This window comes from Gymnogyps californianus, chromosome 3, assembly GCF_018139145.2.
Source record: "Gymnogyps californianus isolate 813 chromosome 3, ASM1813914v2, whole genome shotgun sequence".
Taxonomy (NCBI): domain Eukaryota; kingdom Metazoa; phylum Chordata; class Aves; order Accipitriformes; family Cathartidae; genus Gymnogyps; species Gymnogyps californianus.
In genome coordinates, this window is record NC_059473.1 from 34694381 (window position 1) to 34712428 (window position 18048).

General features: G+C 47.2%; 1 protein-coding gene across 1 annotated transcript; it reads left to right on the forward strand.

Annotated features, from left to right (window-relative positions):
• Positions 1–4245: 4245 nt before the first annotated feature.
• On the forward strand, positions 4246–17304 carry CCDC167 (coiled-coil domain containing 167). The gene is made up of 4 exons (XM_050894200.1): positions 4246–4284; positions 11529–11623; positions 14027–14079; positions 16288–17304. The coding sequence occupies exons 1-4, from the start codon at positions 4246–4248 to the stop codon at positions 16389–16391; spliced, it is 291 nt and encodes a 96-aa protein (XP_050750157.1). The 3' UTR covers positions 16392–17304.
• The last annotated feature ends 744 nt before the right edge of the window (positions 17305–18048 follow it).

The following is an 18048-nucleotide window of genomic DNA, read 5'->3' on the forward strand; positions in this document are numbered from 1 at the left end:
AAGTGAGATGTCTGGCCTCAGCTTCCTCTCAGACTTGTCAGAGGACTGATTCATTTGTGCTTACAAAGCACAGTGAATCTTGCAGATGGAGAAGGCAAAAAGAGGTAGAAAGGTAGTAAATCAGGAGTGCCCAGGAACATTCGCCTAGACACATCCTGCAAACTAGCACCGAATGGCTCACATCCATATTATTAAACTCTCTTCACCTCTGAAACAGAGTGACCTCATGCAAAAGCCTATCATCGGGAATGGTCCTCTGCCTATGATAACTCCCAAATCATGCCTGGAAAATGTCTGGGACAGTCCTAGTGGGACCAAGCCAAACCATGCCGGCAGTGTGCTGACGCTTAATTCTGATGATTGAGTTTGTATTCTGGGAACGTTTCCTGACATTGTTTAATTTACTAGTAAAGACTTAATTACTAGTGAAGACTTAATGTCTGTTCTATTAAATTACCCTCAAAGTCAGCAGTGCCCTGATAAAAATCAGCAAGTGTCCCTAAACCTTCTTGAAAATGTTGATTCCTCAGCCCTCAGTCATTACCTTTCCATCTCGTCAATGAATGTGGAACAAATTATGAAAGAGTCAATTTGTTATCACTTAAAGATAATCAGGTGATAAGAAAAAGCCAACAGAGAGAAAGCCAAGAACAAATCTCTTCAAACCGGTTAACTTTCTTTGCCACAGTAACTGGAATAGTGGAGAGAGGTCCAGCAATGCAGGCTATCCTGATGCGTAGTAAGGCTTTTTGAAACAATCCTGTATGGTATTTGTCATGGGTATGCGCTCTGAAACCAGTTATCAGTAGTTTGCCATCAGACCAGGAGGACTTACAGAGATCAGTCCCAGGGGTGCCTGGCCAGATCTATCAACTAGTTTCCTCAATGACTTAGATGATGAAGTAAAGTATGTTTATAAAATACATAGCTGGCCCCAAGTCTGGAAGAGCTTGCAAGACTGAAGGCAGGGTAGGAAAAAAAATGATCTTGACAAATTGGAGAAACAGCTCACAATCAGCCAGCTAAAATTCCATAAAACCTGTGCAAAACACTGCACTGAGAAGGGGAAAAAATTAAATGCACCAGTAAAGAAATGGGGAACAGCTGGCTAGACCACCACTGAGGAAACAGCTTGAGGAGTTACAGGACCATGAACTAAATATGAATCGCCATTGTGAAGGTATTACATAAAAAGGCAAATTTAATTCTTGGCTGTATTACTAGGCCATATTGCCTATAAGACAAAGGAGGTAATTTTTTGCCTTCTCAATACCCACAACTTGGACAGGCTAAGAGAGGCTTAGTCTAGGTTTGGACTGGAGGAAGGTAACAAACAGTATAAGAGGTGCAAAACGCATAGGGTTGAAAGAAGAGGATTGAGTCTAGCAGGGAGAAAACAGAAGACGCAATATGATAATGAACCTCAAATATATAAGAAAGATGCTGATCAATTGTTCCCCATGTCTCCTGAGAATAGGTCAAGACGCAACAAGCTCAATTAGGTTATAAAGAGGAGGGAAATCTTCCCAGCTATCAGTCAATGAGCAGTGTAACAGGTACTGAGGAGGTGGTAGCATCCCTGGCGTGTGTTAAGGGCAGGTAAGGCAAGCACCTGCTTGGGTGGCATCAGTGTATCTGATCCTGCCTCTGGGCACGTAGATGGAGTGACTTCTGAACGTTCCTTTCAGACTGACACTTGTGTAATTTTTAGTTTCTAAAGTCACTTCATCACTCATTTTGGCTGCAGGGATGTGACCGCCAACGCAGTAGGGACTGCCTAATCAGAGACCCTGAGCAAGGTCTCACCAGGGCCTTATCCGGTCTCATTACTGGATATGTTATTCAGTGTTCACCCGTACATCACAACATCCTGCGCCTTTCTCTTACAGGCTTTGTGTTAGACCATCCCATTCAAGAGCTTACTGAAAACTATTTCATTCTTTTCCTCTTACCCGTCTGGCAGGAGGTGTGCTCCATAATCTGATTGCTCTCACAGCTAGAAACTTCTGATTTCCAGCTTAAATATGCTTGTGGCCAGTCAGCAGCCACTTGATATGGAGTAGTTCAAATTTATACTCATGTCTGTGGATATTCTAAAATAGAGAAGCTGATGTCATTGCACGTGAAAAACTTCCAGATCTGTTCTTCAGGTTTCAAGAAGGAAAAGATTATAAATTTGCTGAGGAAAAGGAAGAGTTTGTCTTTCTTGCGTCAGCGCGTAGATGACCTGAATGACATTACAAAGGAAATGAAGTTGTAACACAGGAAAGGCTGAAGAGAGGGTGCCAGCTGAGGGCAGAACCAGGAGACGCAAGACCAGGTGACAGGCATAATGAGGTTATCAGTTTGATGGATTCAGGAGGGACAGGAGGAGTAACACGTGAATTGAAAACTGCTGCTTGCAATGGTGGCTTGCCTGTGAGGGAGGAACCAGTTCCCCTTTTCTGTCTTCCCAAAAGATGTGACAACAAAGGTCACGCTCGTCTGCCCACAAAATGGTATATGTATGTCTCTCTGTGGAGAAGCGCGTATGTGAGAATTGACAGTCCTCCCCTGAAACAATACTCACCTTTGTAGAGGAGAAAATGCTTTCTGCTGAACTGATGGCTATTTTGTCCCATTGCAAACCATAACAGATGGGTTTTCTTCAAACCTCTATGCGTTTTAAGATTGTATTTACACTCACTAAGCAAGTCTTCTGTCTAAGAGGGGAAAAAATAACATTCTCCCACTTCTTCATTCTCTCCCTCCCCCTGGTGCTGTGCTTTCCCAGGACTGCTGGCTGGGTCCTACTCAGCTGCTTTACTGCCTTCTGACTGAGCTGCTTCTGCGTGGAAAGCAGTTATCTGTGTCTCACCTTGGAGGTGGGAGTTCTGGCTCCTTTGGGTTCAGCAGTGTAGGCTCTGTAACATAGAGTCAAGTACCAGATTGGGAAGCAGAGAAAAGTACAGCTATCCCTCATTTTCTCCAGAGAGAAAATGAGACTGATGTTGTTACCAACACATGCCACCTCCCGTAGTAAAAATGTAGGGGTTTTTTTTGAAAGAAAAGTGAAACACACTAATTAGGTATTAGTATTATCACTCTTTCTATGACAGGCATCTGCATTCCTGCCATCCTAGCAAAATTTCAGTCAGCAGAGGGTATTTAGCCAAAATGAAAATTCAGTCTGTGTGTCTAATAAATGCTGCTGCTGCCCAGCCTTCCATTTTTTGGTCAGCAAATAGCTCTGCTGTTCTCTGTCATGTAGCGGTCATGTCCTATCCTGAAGACAGATGCATTTCAGTGGTGTTTCTTGCTTCTTTTTTTTTTAATACAAGATAGCAGTGTTTCATAAAAAGCTTTCTTGGGTCAGGACAAAAGCTGCCACGTGTATGTAACACTGTGATTAGCATCTTGCAATGAACTGGCTAGCGTGCACAAAGTGCTATCTCCTGGTAGATCAAACAGCTGGCTTTTCCTGCAGCTGCTTTAGCATAAAGCTAGTGTTTGGGAAGGAAGCCCCAAGGACAACCTGAAGTTCTCAGTGATCTTAACACACAGCAAAACAACGGTCCTGTTGGTGCCTTGCTTTTCTGAGAGATCATCCTCTTTCTAGGTGAGCCCCAACCCCCAGCCATACAAGAGCTGGGCTGGAGTGGCCTGAGCAGCGCAGAAGCTCGAAGCAGGATCGAGCTGGCTCCCCTTGGGGGAAAACCAACTGATCAGTCTGGATTTGCCCTCTCACAGGCCCAGAGAGCATGCCCGGCCAGCGAGCACACTGGAGACCCCCGCCAATACCCACCACAAGGGAGCAAGGGTCTCTGAGGGGTGGAGAGGCAGGACAAGGCAGGTCCGAGAGGGACCAAGAGGTCCCACCTTGACTTCCCGGCCTGCTGGGCCTTCCCCAACCAGCCCTCATCCGCCGCTACTGGAGCAGGCAGACCTGGCTACGGGCAGCGCCTGCACAAAGCAGCAGGCGCCGCTCAGATTGCCACGGGCCACCCTGCCGTACATCCTCGGCTGTCTTCAAACCACGCAAAAACGGGCTCACAGGGCCAGAGCCGCCGCCGCCGCCGCCGCCGCCGCCGCCATCCCCCGGCGTCCTCGCCAAAGAGGGCCGGGCAGCAGCGCCCTCACCAAGATGGCGGCAGCCCCACAGCGCAGCCCCTCACAAAGATGGGGGCAGCCGCGGACGTGGCCGCGCTCGGGCGGTGGCGCCGAGCGGAAGCCTGCGCATGCGCGGCTCCGGTCGGGCCGGGGACCATGGGCAGGAGCCGAGAGGGGCTGAGCGTGGCCCGGGAGGTGAGGGGGGGCGGCGGTGCGGGGCACGGCCCAGCCGGGCTTGGCAGGGGCGAGGCGAGGCGGCTGCCGCCGCCGCCGCCACTGCCGAAGCAGTGTTTCCCTGGAGAGCGGTGGGTGTCGGGGAGGGCCCGGGCAGTGGGGGCTCAGGGACGCCGCTCCCGACCAGGCTGCGCTGTGCTGGTGCCGGGCCTGGCCGCCATCTTCATGTGCGATGGCAGCAGAGGAGGCTGAGGCGGTGCTGCCTCTGCCGGGCCTGCCCGCGAGCGGGAAGCTCGGTGCCCCGTCCTCCGGCCCAGGCCTTTGACTGGGTGATGGCGTTTGGTGCCCTTGCTCCTGCTGAGCCTTTGAGCCAGTGCAGGGAGAGGCAGTAAGTGCGTGCGCCCATGGAGAGTGCTGTGGCAAGCTCTTGCCCCTAGCTAGCAAATCTGTGCGTGGCCTGGCCTGCGTGCGGTGAAAGTCAGCAGTGTGCTGGGCACAGGCTGCTGCTTTTGAGGAACCCAGCGATAAACCAGCACATGAGGTGCCTGTAAATCACAGCAAGGAGAAGGGGAGAAGACTGATTTTTAAGACTATGCCTTCCTTCTAAAGCTGCCTTTTTACTGTTGGGCTTGGGTGTTTTGTAATCTCCTGAGTGGCAGGAGGGCTGCTGGTAAGCTTTGTTTAAGCTTTACATTTGTATTAACAAACTGAGGCATGTTAGTTAAGGTCTCTCTGAAGCATACTTCATTCTGGCTTCTGCACTGAACAGTGCTATCTGGACTGACTTGGAGGATGTCGTGGAGAGCCCATAGTTCAAGTCTGTGGGTTGTGGGTACTTTGGGGACAGCAAAAGCCTGAATCTTCCTGACAAATGGCTGAAATGGGGCAGAATCAATTCAGTGAATCTAACTGGTCGCCTCTCTGTCCTGAAGTCTTTCAGATGAGCATAGGCACAACAGACCAACATAGCCAGGGTAGAAAGGCCAGGGAAAGGACTTGGCGCTTGCTGTGTATGTGTCATCAGCCAGTAATGTAAAGATGCGTGTTCTACTGTGTCATATGAATGGGAGTTCAGTTTATAGTAGTCTTCTGGTCTGTTTCGGTGTTCATTAGAGAAAGAGACATTTCTGGGCACTCTAACCCAAACATAACCACCAAAGGGAGTCTAGAGGAGAGCGTGCTGACTGTCCAGGCTTCTCTTCAGTAAGCCTAGTGGGGAGAGTTGAAATAATGAATTTTTGGTTGTCATTTTTTGAGATGTGACAGACAAGGAGAGTTGAGATGGTAGGGTCTGCCTTACAAAAAGAGAGGTGGTAAAAAGGGTGAGCCTGTCAGGGACCCGCTGGTCACAGAATGAAAAGGGACTGATTTTAGCTGCCACAGAAAATTTTTGCAAAGTGTTTGGGGACTTGTGGTAGCTCTAGTTTTTGTTTGGTTTTTTTTTTTTAGAAGTTGTCATGATAGAACACACTACTTCTGAAAGGATTGTAGAACTACTCTTCTTTGGTGTGTTACAGATGAAAACTTAACCTCTCAGTGCAAAGATACTACTAAAAGATAAAATCCTTCCCCCTTGCAGTGATGAGAAAGGTACTGAATAGAAGTTAGGGAGGAAGAAAACAAAATCCCTTTAAGCCAGAGGAAGAGAGGGCTGTGTTTCAGGTGTCAGAATGCATGACAACCAAGATATTGATTTCATAATTTAAACTTTTATTCAGTTCAGTATTACCTTCTGAGCTGTTATGATTGTAAAGAAAACTTTCCAAACGAGTCTTAATATGACATGATGCATGGTTAGCTGTGAAAGGCCTAATCTAGGCAGAGTCATGCTTGTTTATCTGAAGTCATGATGCTAAATGAATGCAATTTTCTATATGGACACTTATGAGATTAGCTTGCACTTACAAATTGCAGGTGTAATTGATATGACCTGGTTTAAACTGATATAAATGTGTCTGCATAATGTTGTGGTGGTTTAAACTCCTGCCACTTCTCCTTTCATATAGCTCTGTAGCCTTTCGACAGGCAGCCCTATTGACAATGCTGAGCTGCACAGAACTTTCTTGAGGAAACTTGTCAGGAAAATGAAACTGGGAAGGCTGGTCTATTTTGTAGCAAAATAGTGAAAATGGAATGAGCTTAAGAGAGTGATGAGGATGATCAAAGGTGTGGAAAACTTCTATGCAAGAAACAACTAAGCATACCAGGTCCTTTTAAGCTTGAAAACATGACTGCAAGGCGACCCAGTATAGGTCTATATCCTCTGCATGCTATTTGTAACTTTTGACAGTGAATGTTCATTCTTTGTTTATACAAAATTAGGGCTATCAAATAAAACTAGCAGCTGACAAGTGCAGAACAAACAGGAGGGTTTGGTTCTTCCCATAACTTGTGGCTGTGCTGTGAAACTCCTTGCCAGAGGATGTTGTAGCCCTTAAAAATATACTTGTGGCTCAGACAACAACTGAAAAAAAATCACGGAAGCAAAAAAGTGGAGCTATTAAATGCAAAGACAACACCCTGCGCTTGGGCAGTGCCTCAGCTGCAAAATGTCGAGTGTGTGTTTGGAGAAATTATTGTCACATGTATTGCTGCTTCTGACACGGCAGTGGCTGATCAGTGTCTGTGCAAGAGCATAAAGAATAGGGAAAAGGCCAATGTAGTCTTTACTCAGTAAAGCTGTTCTTACAGGATTTTTCAAAAAGCTGTGGGTTGTGCCATGTGGTCACGTCTGTGTGCTGTCCTGCAAAGCTGGTGGTCTGAGCTGAGGCAGGGTGGGCTGGCTAACTGGATAGTCTCTGCAAGGCTGAAGGAGGAGATGCAGGTAGGATCCAGCCCTTTCTCCTTTACCAACACAGAGGGTTGATCTGCAGGATTTATCTTAGACTTTGCTGGTGGATCATCCTCTATTATGTAGTAGCTTGCCTGGTAAATATTTCCAAGCACGCTGTAGGGACAGCATCTGCAAAATTATTTGCCAGCGTGCAAAATGATTCCAAGAGCATGGTGAAAATGGAAGTGTGTCCATGAACTGCAAGTTAGCGTTTGAATTTAAACAAAACTCATTTCTGCTGGACTGATTTTAATAATCCAGCCAAATTTGTGGATGCAGGAACCACTAATTCTTCTGTGAAAAGAACAGCTCAAGTGTGCTGGCAGGTGACAAGGCATGAGAAGACTGCTTGGGGAAGGTTTTCTTTCTTTGCCCCCACCTCTTCAGTTGGCTTTGATCTGTTTTATGAGGGTCAGAAGATGAAAACCTCATTACCTAACGCTGTTGGATGTTGACGTATGTGTGATATGGCTCTTTGCCAGTATCTTAATTAGGGAATTCATAAAAGCAGAGGGTGGATGGCAGTTCTTGAAAAGCGCTTTTAGCCTTTCTGCTGGAAAGAAAGCTTTTACTAATTCATTACAAAATGTATTAAAAGGGATCCAGCTCAACTCTAAGCAAAGCTGCTGCTTTTTCTCTTCTCTCTTTGTCTCTGCCTTTATGTGAGCCATTTTGGGCTCCCTGCCCAAGATGGTCCCAACAAATGAGATTTATAATAAGCATGTAAGTCAGTTTGTATTGAAATCCACTCCGGGTCTCTCTAGTTTAAACAGGTCTCCAGATTGTGAACGAGTGTTGCCAGAATTCAACAAAAATAGCTCAATGCCTTGTCATACCTTGTGGAGCAAGGGAGGCATCTGGTCTTAGGTCCCCGTGTGCATCCAAAGCTGCTACTTGACTTTCTGGAGTGGCTCTTGAGGAGCGGAAGGGCATCTCTGTGTGCCCCGAGCTGCTGCCTGGATGTGAAGCACCTGTTTCACTTGCCCCTTTTAGCTGACACTACTTAAAGATGTTGCCGTGAGTCAAGTCCTGTGTCCCTGATACACGCCATGTGAACCTGAGGAGTTGTCGTGAGCTTTCTGCATGCTGCACTTCAGCTCCATCCCAAATGATCCTCTTCATGGAAAGGAGAGCCAGAAGGAGCAAGGGTTTGTCTTTGGAGCTTATAAGCCACTGTGCTGAGATTGCCACTAAAAAGATAAGCCAGTGTGAAGTGCAGTGACGGTTCAGCTAAGCAAGCTTGGCTCTTTGTTTTCATGCGGGCTTCCAGTAGGCCTAGGTATATACCCCAGCTAACCTTCTCATGTATTAGTTAGTAGGAGGGAAAGCTTTCCGTCCGCAACAAGCTCAGGTATGCACCTGCTTCTAGGATTGCTCTCCTGGAGAGCTGCTGCAGGGAATTATGCCAAAGCTCTACAGGTTTTCTTGTGCTACAGCTTTACAGGCTATGGCCTCCCTGGGAGTTTCTTCAGCAGCCCAGAGAGTAATCAGTAATTCCCAGGCATTACTCTGATTTCTCCCTGTGCTTATTTTCTATTGCTCTCTTTCGTTTGCCCTACAGTGAAAGTTACTTGGATGGCTGAGTAGCTGAGAGACTCCTAGCTTGCAGGAACAGATCCCAAATCCCAAGTGAGGCAGTGGCACTGACATATCAAGATAGTGCTCTGCCCATAGTTTGGGTCGATGTCTGAGGCTCCTTGTGTAAATGAGCCACTTCCAGGAGGCAGATAGTATTGTCCTAATTTATAAGTAGGGAAACTGAGGCACAGTGAATGGATAACATCTGGGAATCCTCACTCTTGTCCTTCCTTACAATCCCTAATGCCCCAGACTAGCCTGCAGAAAAGAAATAGTGAGATTCCAGAGGAAAAATATTTTGTTCATTCAGCAATCTGTTCCTCCTTCCTTGCGTTTTTTTGATTATTTTCTGTCCCTTGTGCCCCCAGCTCAGCAAAGCTGATGGTGCAGTTCTAGGGCATGTGGTTTATTAGCAAATTATTGCTCTCCAGCAGGGGACCCAAACTTTGGTTTTGATTTAAGAGCAGTAAAACCAGTTGAAACTTTTAAAGTATTATGTGGAATCTGGAGATTTTTAGTCAGCAGAAAGTAAAAGCATTGGCAGAGTTGGGCGGAATATCCTCTTGTTATGTCTCATGAAATGACGGAAGTATGGGCAGAGAATGTACTAGTGAGAGCAACTGCAAACTGAGCAGGAAGAGCAGTTCTGGAGGAGAGGATAGGAAGTGCAGTGACATGGCTAATTTAGTGGTGGGATTGGCAGCTGACTAACCAAAGCTCTCATTAAATTGTATTATTTAACATGGTTTTTAAACATGTTTCCAGAGAAGGCATGGTGCATTATAATAAGTTTACTGGCTAAGGAGGAGCCAGGTAACACATGCTCTGTGTGTGTATGAGGGTTTCCAACAGGTAAGGGAGCAGAGACAGTCATTTGCAAACAGTAGGAACTGGTGACGGAGATAGTCATTCTTAAATTGGACTGGATGGGCACCCCACCTCCACTCTACTGCACTCTGCCATTAAATTAACTTGCTGATAAGTGTGGTCAGAGCTGACTTGGCTGAAGCCCTTGGTTGGCCCTGAAGCAGACTAGGGCAATGCATCTCACTGACTGAGCTTTACTGGATGACAGATAGTGATGAGCAGCTGGAGTTAACATTCTTAACTGGCACAGCTGGATATGGAGGAGGACAATTATCTTTGCCCTGACCGAATGCATTTTCAGCTAAGGTGCTTCAAAAATATCTGTGTCCCCATCCAGGCAAATGCAAGGATTGCCAAACACAAGTGCCATTCCCTGTGCTTTGAGATCGGGTGATGTGCCTTGGTGCTCCCCTTGGGCTCGGGAAGCTGCGCAGGTGCCTCTGGGGAGCTTGGCATCTCAACAGCCCTGGCAGAGTTGCCTAATAACAAGGGACTTTGAAACTGCTATCTGGTAAGATGCAAAGGTTTATTTGAGCCTTGTTATATGCGGCCCCCTCACCAGCTCTGCTGTGCTCCTTGCAGTGAGACTGTTCAGCTCACTGGCTAAACTCCTTTTCGCAGTCTGCTTTGTTCTCCCCTTTACATCAAGCCTCTTCTCCCATCCTGCTTATTTATAACGCTTGCCTGCCTTTCCTGAGCAGAAGGTGCGAGATTGCTGATGAGCTCAGGACAGAGCTGATCCCCAAAGCAGCAATACCGTTGATTTTGTTTCCCATATCACTGTTTATGGGAGTGTTTGTGCTCTGGGCCACCTCTGAGGCTGATGTCCAAGCAGCTGGTGTCTCATTCCATCTCAGTACTTTACCTGGGACCGTGCTGCCTCTTAGTTTCTGGTTTGTGAAGGCTCCCACCACAGAGAGGCCATGCTGCCAGCCATCTAGCCGGCCTTGGCCTTGCTTGGAGAACCAGACACAGCAGGCGTGTTGCGCTAAGTAGCTAAAAAGAGAGGTCATTGCCACCTCAGGACACCGAGGCCATTTTCTTTCAGTCTAGGATGTTGCGTTCATATTATGTGATTAGTCCCGCTGTTTCCCTGCTGGAAGCAAGCCTGAAGGACAAAGTTGTCCTAAAGATGTCTATGCTCTGGTTGCCATGCAGAAAAGAGGAATGATTCCCAGGAGAACTGTTGTCCATGGCAGGATTCCCTCCTGGGCAATCCATTTGCACACAAGTAGATCAGCCCTCTTGTACTTATCCACAGTTACTCCCCTCCACAGGAAGACACGGGGGGAGGGTGGCTGTTAGGAAACCTGACAAGGAGACACAAGGAGATGACCAGTGTTTTTCTGCATGGGAATACGTTGCTGCCAAAAGGTGTGGAGGCGGTGGTGAATGCTCTCTTGAGCATACTGTGCAGACTGCTGTTCCTGTTGTAGATTTAGTTGGGTAAAAGAGACAGTAGGTATCAGTGCTTTCCCTCTGTCCCCTCTTCACCCAACCAGACAGCTGAGGGTGCTTTGTAGTCACCTCCCATGAACTTCTGTATCCGTTCACAGTACTAAATCAAGACCTTGTCCCTCAGGCTGGCCAAGGCCAGTCTCTCTCATTTTATCCTCTTTTAATTGCACAAAGATGCCTTAGATTACATCTTTGCTTGTGGAGCCACACGCAAAGAAACTAGAACAGGCTGGAACAGGATCAGATCTTTGCAAAAAGGCGCTGGCCAGCCACACAAGTGGGAGTGTTAGAGCTGGCTTGGCTGTGTCTGGGATTACAATGTCACAGTTGCCTGGGTATAATACAGGCTGATCTGGGAGGTGATGGGCTCTCTGTGCTGTGATCTCTACACAGAGCTGGGGCTGTTCGTCCCTTGATTTGGGGAGGAAGGAGGTGGAGTGGCTGAGCTGCCACCCTTCCCATCTGAGTGGGGATGGATCCATGTTAGCTGGCAGAGGAAATGACAGTGACTGGTGTGGTGTTTTTTCAGATTGATGGACTGGAGGAGAAGCTGGCACGTTGCAGACAGAGCATGGAGGAGGTGGACCTTAAACTGCGCAGGGAGAAGCTCAGTCCTGAAGGAAGGTATTGATGACCACCTCCTTTCACAGCTGTGGCTGTGCACTTCAGCTGGCTGTCATCCTGCTGTACTACTGAGCAAGGGCTCTTGAAGGGATGCGAATGCGTGGTTCCCCATGACAAGATTCTCTTCCCCCAGCTTGGAGCTTACTTGGGGAACTTGCCAGGGTGAGAAGTTCAGTAATATATGGAGAGCGCTTTATCTTATCAACAGCCTCACTCTCCAGCTTGTGCCACAACCAGCCAAGCAGTGCCCAAAACTTGCCAGTTCATTTACAGAGCTGGCTCCTGGCCTGCTAGGAAACAGCTCTGCGAGTCTGGCAAAGGTTCACTGCACTGCTACTCAAGCCTTGCCGAAGCTGCCTGAGTTCAGTCAGGGGAGATGTGCAGCAACTACTACTGAGGGCCAAACCAGGCTGGGATGCAACTGCGAAAGGGGCTGAGGGAAATTACTCTATCTGTGCCTCTGTTGCAGATCTGTCTGGATGTAGGGATGCAGTGATACACTGGCTTTCCTTGGGAAAGGGAGGAGGGACAATTCCCCTGAAATCCGTCATTGACACAGAAGAGGCAACTGTAGGCTTCTAGAGTTGGGACTCAAGCAAGGCCTTTGACCTGGATTTTGTAGCAGACACAGGCAGAACCTGCTATTTCTCTAGTGTGAAGCAAGAGATCCTAGATTTCCCAGCTGATTCTCAGATCTCTGCGTGAGGACATTCTTCCAGTCACCAGCATCCTACTGCTCTGCTCCTAGCAAAAAAGGCTGGGAAGCTCAATCATAGGCCCAGGGAACGATCCTGTTGGTCCTGGTGTCTGCTCTACAGTACTGTCCTAGAGAACCCAGTTAGAAATGATCCTAGCAGTGGTGACATCTCCACACCCTGACACCAGCCTCAGCTTAACTTCTTTGTTCCTCCTTTCCACTCTCTCTCTGCCAGTATTTGGACAGGGTCCTGCCTCCTCCTGTCCCTCATCTCTCTAGCTCCTCATCTCAACAGTCCTTTTATAGGCCCAAACTCTGCTTATGTTTACTGTCTGTATTCTTTATCTGGTACTTAGGTGGACAACAACTAAACCTACAGTTGTGGTAGCTTGACAGGATGGAATATACCTGTATGATTTCTCTCTGAAATACAGGGCCTAGAGCAAAGAATAAGGAATAGGGATTCCTGTTGCCTTTTCTGAATTTTAGAACTTGTATGGAGATGGAAACAGAAATTCTGTTGCCCTAATCCAGACCATTTGAAAAACCCTGAAGGAAAGTACCATGATCAAAATTATTGATTCAGTGAGTAGTACACAAAGGAGAGCTCTGCTTTCCCATTTTGAATTTCAGTTGTCATGGTTTCTTCATGTCTTGTTCTCAAAGCCTCTTCTCTTGACTCTTTTCACAAGGCATGCTTCTAAGTAGCAGTTCAGTCATGTTGGTAAACCTGTCTTCTCGCTTCCTCCTGGCTGCACTCCCCATTGCCTTTCCCCAGTTGCCTTTAAGAGCCCTTTCCTCTCTTGCTGCTCTGACATAGCTTGCTTTCTGGCCATCCCTTACTTAACTAGCTGTACACATAGATTTGGGTCTCTTTCCTCCTACAGGTTCTTGCTCTGCCCCAAGGGGAACAGCAAACTCTGTTACACTTACTGCCTTCTCTGTCTGCCCTGAACCAGGAGATAATTTGTTAGTGCGTGTTTATTTATATGCACACAGTCTGAAAGGAGTGACCGCATCCTCACTGCCATAATGGAAATGCTGCTGCTTTCAGGCAATTTGTTTTGCTTTTATATTTTAAACTGTATATTAATTAATCATCTTGTGCAGTTTAAGACAAGGGTGGGGTTGGCCTGACTTACTCTTTATTGTTATTATCCTGAGTCTTCGGTCTAATAACTGGTTGTTTAACTGGTTGTTCCTGGGCTTGGCTTCAGCTCGTTTCCTTGAGTTGACCAATTTGTGTAAATTGGATACCTCTGACAGAAGGATCCTAGCTTCAGTTGGTGAGAAGAATTAGCATTCCAGCACTGAGCCAATGTGCTGGAGGGGCAGGATCCTGCAGAGAGCGTGTAGGGACTGTGCCCCATCCCATAGCTGTGGCAGAACTTCCTACCCTGCGTGGGGTAACAGAGTAGGCGGCTCTCTGACACACACACCCCTTTCTAGCCTGCTTGTGTACACTGCCACTGTCCTGAAAGGAGAGATGAAGCAGTTTGGGGGAAGGAAAAAATAATCTAAAACTGCTGCATCTCTTCTTGCACAGCTGGGGGTTTCTAAACTGTCACCTCTCCACAGTGAAGGGTGAGGGGCTCATTCTGTGAGCAGATATCCCCGGCAGTGGGACAGTCTCTCTTCCATCATATAAGCAAAGAAATAGGCTGTGTTGTGCCTCGCAGGGTAATGAACTCCTCTTCTCATTACAGAAAGTCACTGGAGAGAGAGAGAAACTTACTAATGACCAAAGCTGACAACTATGGTAAGAGCTTCATTAAAAATGGTCCCTCTGGGCTGGATGGGATCAGTGCTGCAGCTTAGCTTCGTCTTCAAGCTCCTGCAACCTCTGACTTCTGCCTTTGAATTTAGGCTCAACCAAAGGGAGCTAGACTGAGGGAAATCTAGTCAGCATATTATAATAGGAGTCTGGATCCTCCTGCTTGAGCTGTGCTATCATAGGGAAAAAAATAAGCATCAGCTAATGAGGGGGGAAAGATGTTCCTTTCACATACCCCAAATTACCATTCTTTAGATAATCTTAGCCAACAGATTGACTTGAGTGGCTTTTAACATCCCCCCCTCTTTTTTTCCTCTTTTTTAATAGAGGCTTGCTAAGCAAGCTGGCAAGTGCTATCTGGAGTGTAGCAAAGTATACCTTCTTTGGGGAAGGTTTTCACTGCATCAGTTTCTGGGGCCGTTCAGCACACGAGCATAGGGATTCACACTGATGTGCTACCTGCAATTCCAGAGAGCCAGGGTCTTTCCTTGCTGCAAGTCCTGCTGTAGACAGCTAAAATGAGAGTCCCTCTGAGCTACCGCACATTTGACAGCACTTCCATTCTGCTAGGGATGCTGCTTTGCACGTCTTCAGGCTCCTGGTGTTGATCTGTGTGGTAACTGCTTGACAGTACTCTGCAGCAGTGCAAGCACCAGAGCTCACACAAGGGAAAGAAGCATAAGTGTTCTTTTAGGCCTGGAGAGTTGAAAGCTGGGGTATGGCCAGCAAATTAGTAATTTTAACTCATGTTAAAGGACTGTTTCCAGAAGACTAACAGTTATTTTAACCAGATTCAAAGCTGTTCCCTAAGGGTCTACCACTAGAGATGGCAGAAGACTCTGCACATCGCTGCCACCCTTGTACCAGCAGTCAGCCATCGCTGCTAGCATCAACAGAGCAATCTGACACATTGCTCAGACAGCAGCAACAGCCTCACCTAATGGTGATGGCTGCTCCTCCTGGAACAGAACAGTGCATGTGCACACACTCTTTTTAGATCACTGCTATGGCCTCTCATTAAATCTCTGCTTATTCCAGCTGACACACTTGAGGCCACAAACTGCAGTTGCTGACAGTGGCATTGCTCCATCAGTTTAAGATGGCCCTGCTGTGCTTGGGGTTATGTGACCTCCTGCCCCTACCACCTCCTCTGTAGCCTTGCGGATTCTAGCAGTTTGCTCTGGGGTTGTATGAGAATGTTGGTACTACATGAAGAATGGGGGCAGAAAGAACAGCTAAAAGCCTCTTTTGATACCAGCGCCAGTTTGGAAACCTGCAGCACCGGGGCATTCCTGCTGGAGGCTGCTAGTGTAGAGGCAGTGGAGGCTGTAGAGGTAGTAACCTGTGCAGTCCCTGCAGCTGAATTCAGCAGCAAGAGCGGTCTGGCTCTGGAGACAGTCTGCACCCAACCTTGCCCTGCAAAATAATCATTGCTGTTTGGCTATGCAGTGGGTAGTGCTGTAGGCCCACTTCTTGCCTATACCACCAGCAAAGTCTTGTGGAACAGAATTAGCGAGAATGGGGTTCTCCTCTTCAGTAAAGGGAACAGAACAGAAATGGAGATCAGTAGGACTCCATTCTTTGGTAGCCACTTCCTTCCTCTCTCTGCAGTATGGTTCTTTTGTTAACGAGGGCCAGGGAAAGGGACCTGTCTCTAAAAAGCTGCAGACCCCAACAGAATGAGTGTCCAGGCTCAGACTTGTTCCACACTCATCCTTCTCGGGCACAAAGAAACCCAGATTCTGCAACATTCAAAGGTGGCCACAGTTGTATTTAAGTAAATTTAAGCACGAGGAAAAGGTACCAGGCTGTTATGTCTAGAAAATAGTAGAAATATCTTCTGCTATCTCTACCCTCTGTCTTCTTCATCCTCTTAGGGAACAAGCAACTATTCTGATGACGCATTCTGTCCTTAGTAGGGTCCTAGAACAAGGTCATTTGTGAACAGGAACTGGTCTGGTACTCAAGTATTCCCAAGCACAGCTACTGAGATTGACAGGATGGGAGTTAGCAAATGAAAGGGTTCCCGCTAGTTTACTTCCTGTTCAGTACATCTTATAATTGGCAGCTTTGCATACTGATCCCAAAAGAGTTGCCCGTGGCCAAGGTAGCATTGTGCTTTTAAGACAGTTTTGAAAGGAGATGTAGCAGCAACAGGAACATTTACAGGCAAGGTTTTTGTTTGTTTCCCAGAGAAAGAACTGAGTGTGCTTCGTAAGGAAAATCGCAAGAATGCTGCCCTTGCTGTGGCCATGGGGTTGCTGATTGCTCTTATTTACGCCTGCTGGACAATGTGATTGCACTCAAGAATTCTTCCTGCTGACCAAATGACTCTCCTGCAAGGAGCTCTTCCTCCTCTCACCACTGTGCCTCCCCCAAGGGTGAGGATCAGCATTTCAAATTGCTGTTCTTGTTTATCCTCTCCAAGCTTCGTTGTAGGGAAGGTTTTTCTCTGAGAATTGAGGGGGACAGGAGACAAACCAGAAATCACAGCACACTTGCGACTGGAAATAGGGTCAGGCAGAGCTCAAGGTGCCGTCTTACCCAATATGTAGTCAAGACCATCAAGCCTGATGCAGGAAGGCAATACATTCTCCCTTTTGAAGAGGACATCTGTGGTTGCAGACAAGTGCTCTCTGGCCAGCTCAGTTGGAATACATGCCACCTTCTTGGTTCCTGTGACTCAGCCATAAGCTGAAGGGACACCAAGCCCTTTGAATCAAAGGGTAATGTGGGTATTGTGACCTAAAGACTCCACCTGTTCCCAGAGCTGAGCTAAACAAAGATCTTTCCTCCTCCACACTGACTTACAGGACCAAAGGAATCCTACCTCCACAAAACCAGATGGGAGGTAGGTATTTCTTTTTCTGCAAGCAGGTAGCATCCACCGTGAGATCTGGGTGCTTGGGCTTTGAGAAGATCTACCTGCCTCTCCAGTGCATCAGAGCTTGGTAGCCATTTTGTGCCTCTGAGAATCAACACTTGCAGAAGAGAATTTACTATCGATTCCCAGGGATGGAAGTGCCTCTGCAGGGCTTTAAATAAAATAATTTGACCTTGTAACTTCATGTTTTTCTTTTTTTTCCTGTTTTGTAACATGCCTCTCAGCCACTGCTTTATTCTCATCCTGCCATCTCCCCGCTGGCACACACTGCACCACAGTAAGCCTAGACTGGGTTAGGCACTTAACATCCCTGGTCAGTGAGGTCTCAACAGTGGGTTATTGGTCTGTTGTGGCCTGGAATCTACTTGAGTGTTTCCTTCCTTTGAGTGGAAAAGCAGCCTAGCATGCTGCAGAGGAGTGCTGGAGACTGCATCAGAATGAGAAGGGACTACAGGGGACAGTGACATACACTAGGCAGCCCTCAGTGTGCTCTAACTTGCCAGGAAAGCCTTTAAAAGGGGACTGCCTTGAAAATTTAACTGTGCAAGGCGTTTCTCTGTCTCCACGCTAACACACACTACTGGCCAGAATTTTGCAGGAAGCAAAGTAAACAAGCACTGTTGTGAACTAAAGGGGCTGTATTGGTAATAGAGACAATGAAAGCAGAGAAGTCAACACAAAATGATACACAGCCTAATAACAATACATTGTGCAATTAATGTACATAAACATTCCCTTCAGCAAGACCTTCCTCACCCCCCTTCCCAACATAATCCCTCTGTATTTGCCCTGCAGCAGGGAAGCAGGTAGCATGGTGGCTCATGCTTGCCTTCTTGAAGGGGGATTCAGAATCAAGGTTCAGTGCATCAAAAATAAAATTAAAAATAAAAGCAAATTAAAATCAGGAGGAGCTGGAGGCAACTGGGTAAACAGAAAGTATCTGTTCATAAAAGCTAGCCTGCAGGCTAACCAGGTTTTTTTGCACCCTCAGAGGCCTACACTTACCCTAGTGTACTTCCTAGTCACCCTTCTGTCTGCCACCCACAGGACACCAAAGCCCTGATTGGAGG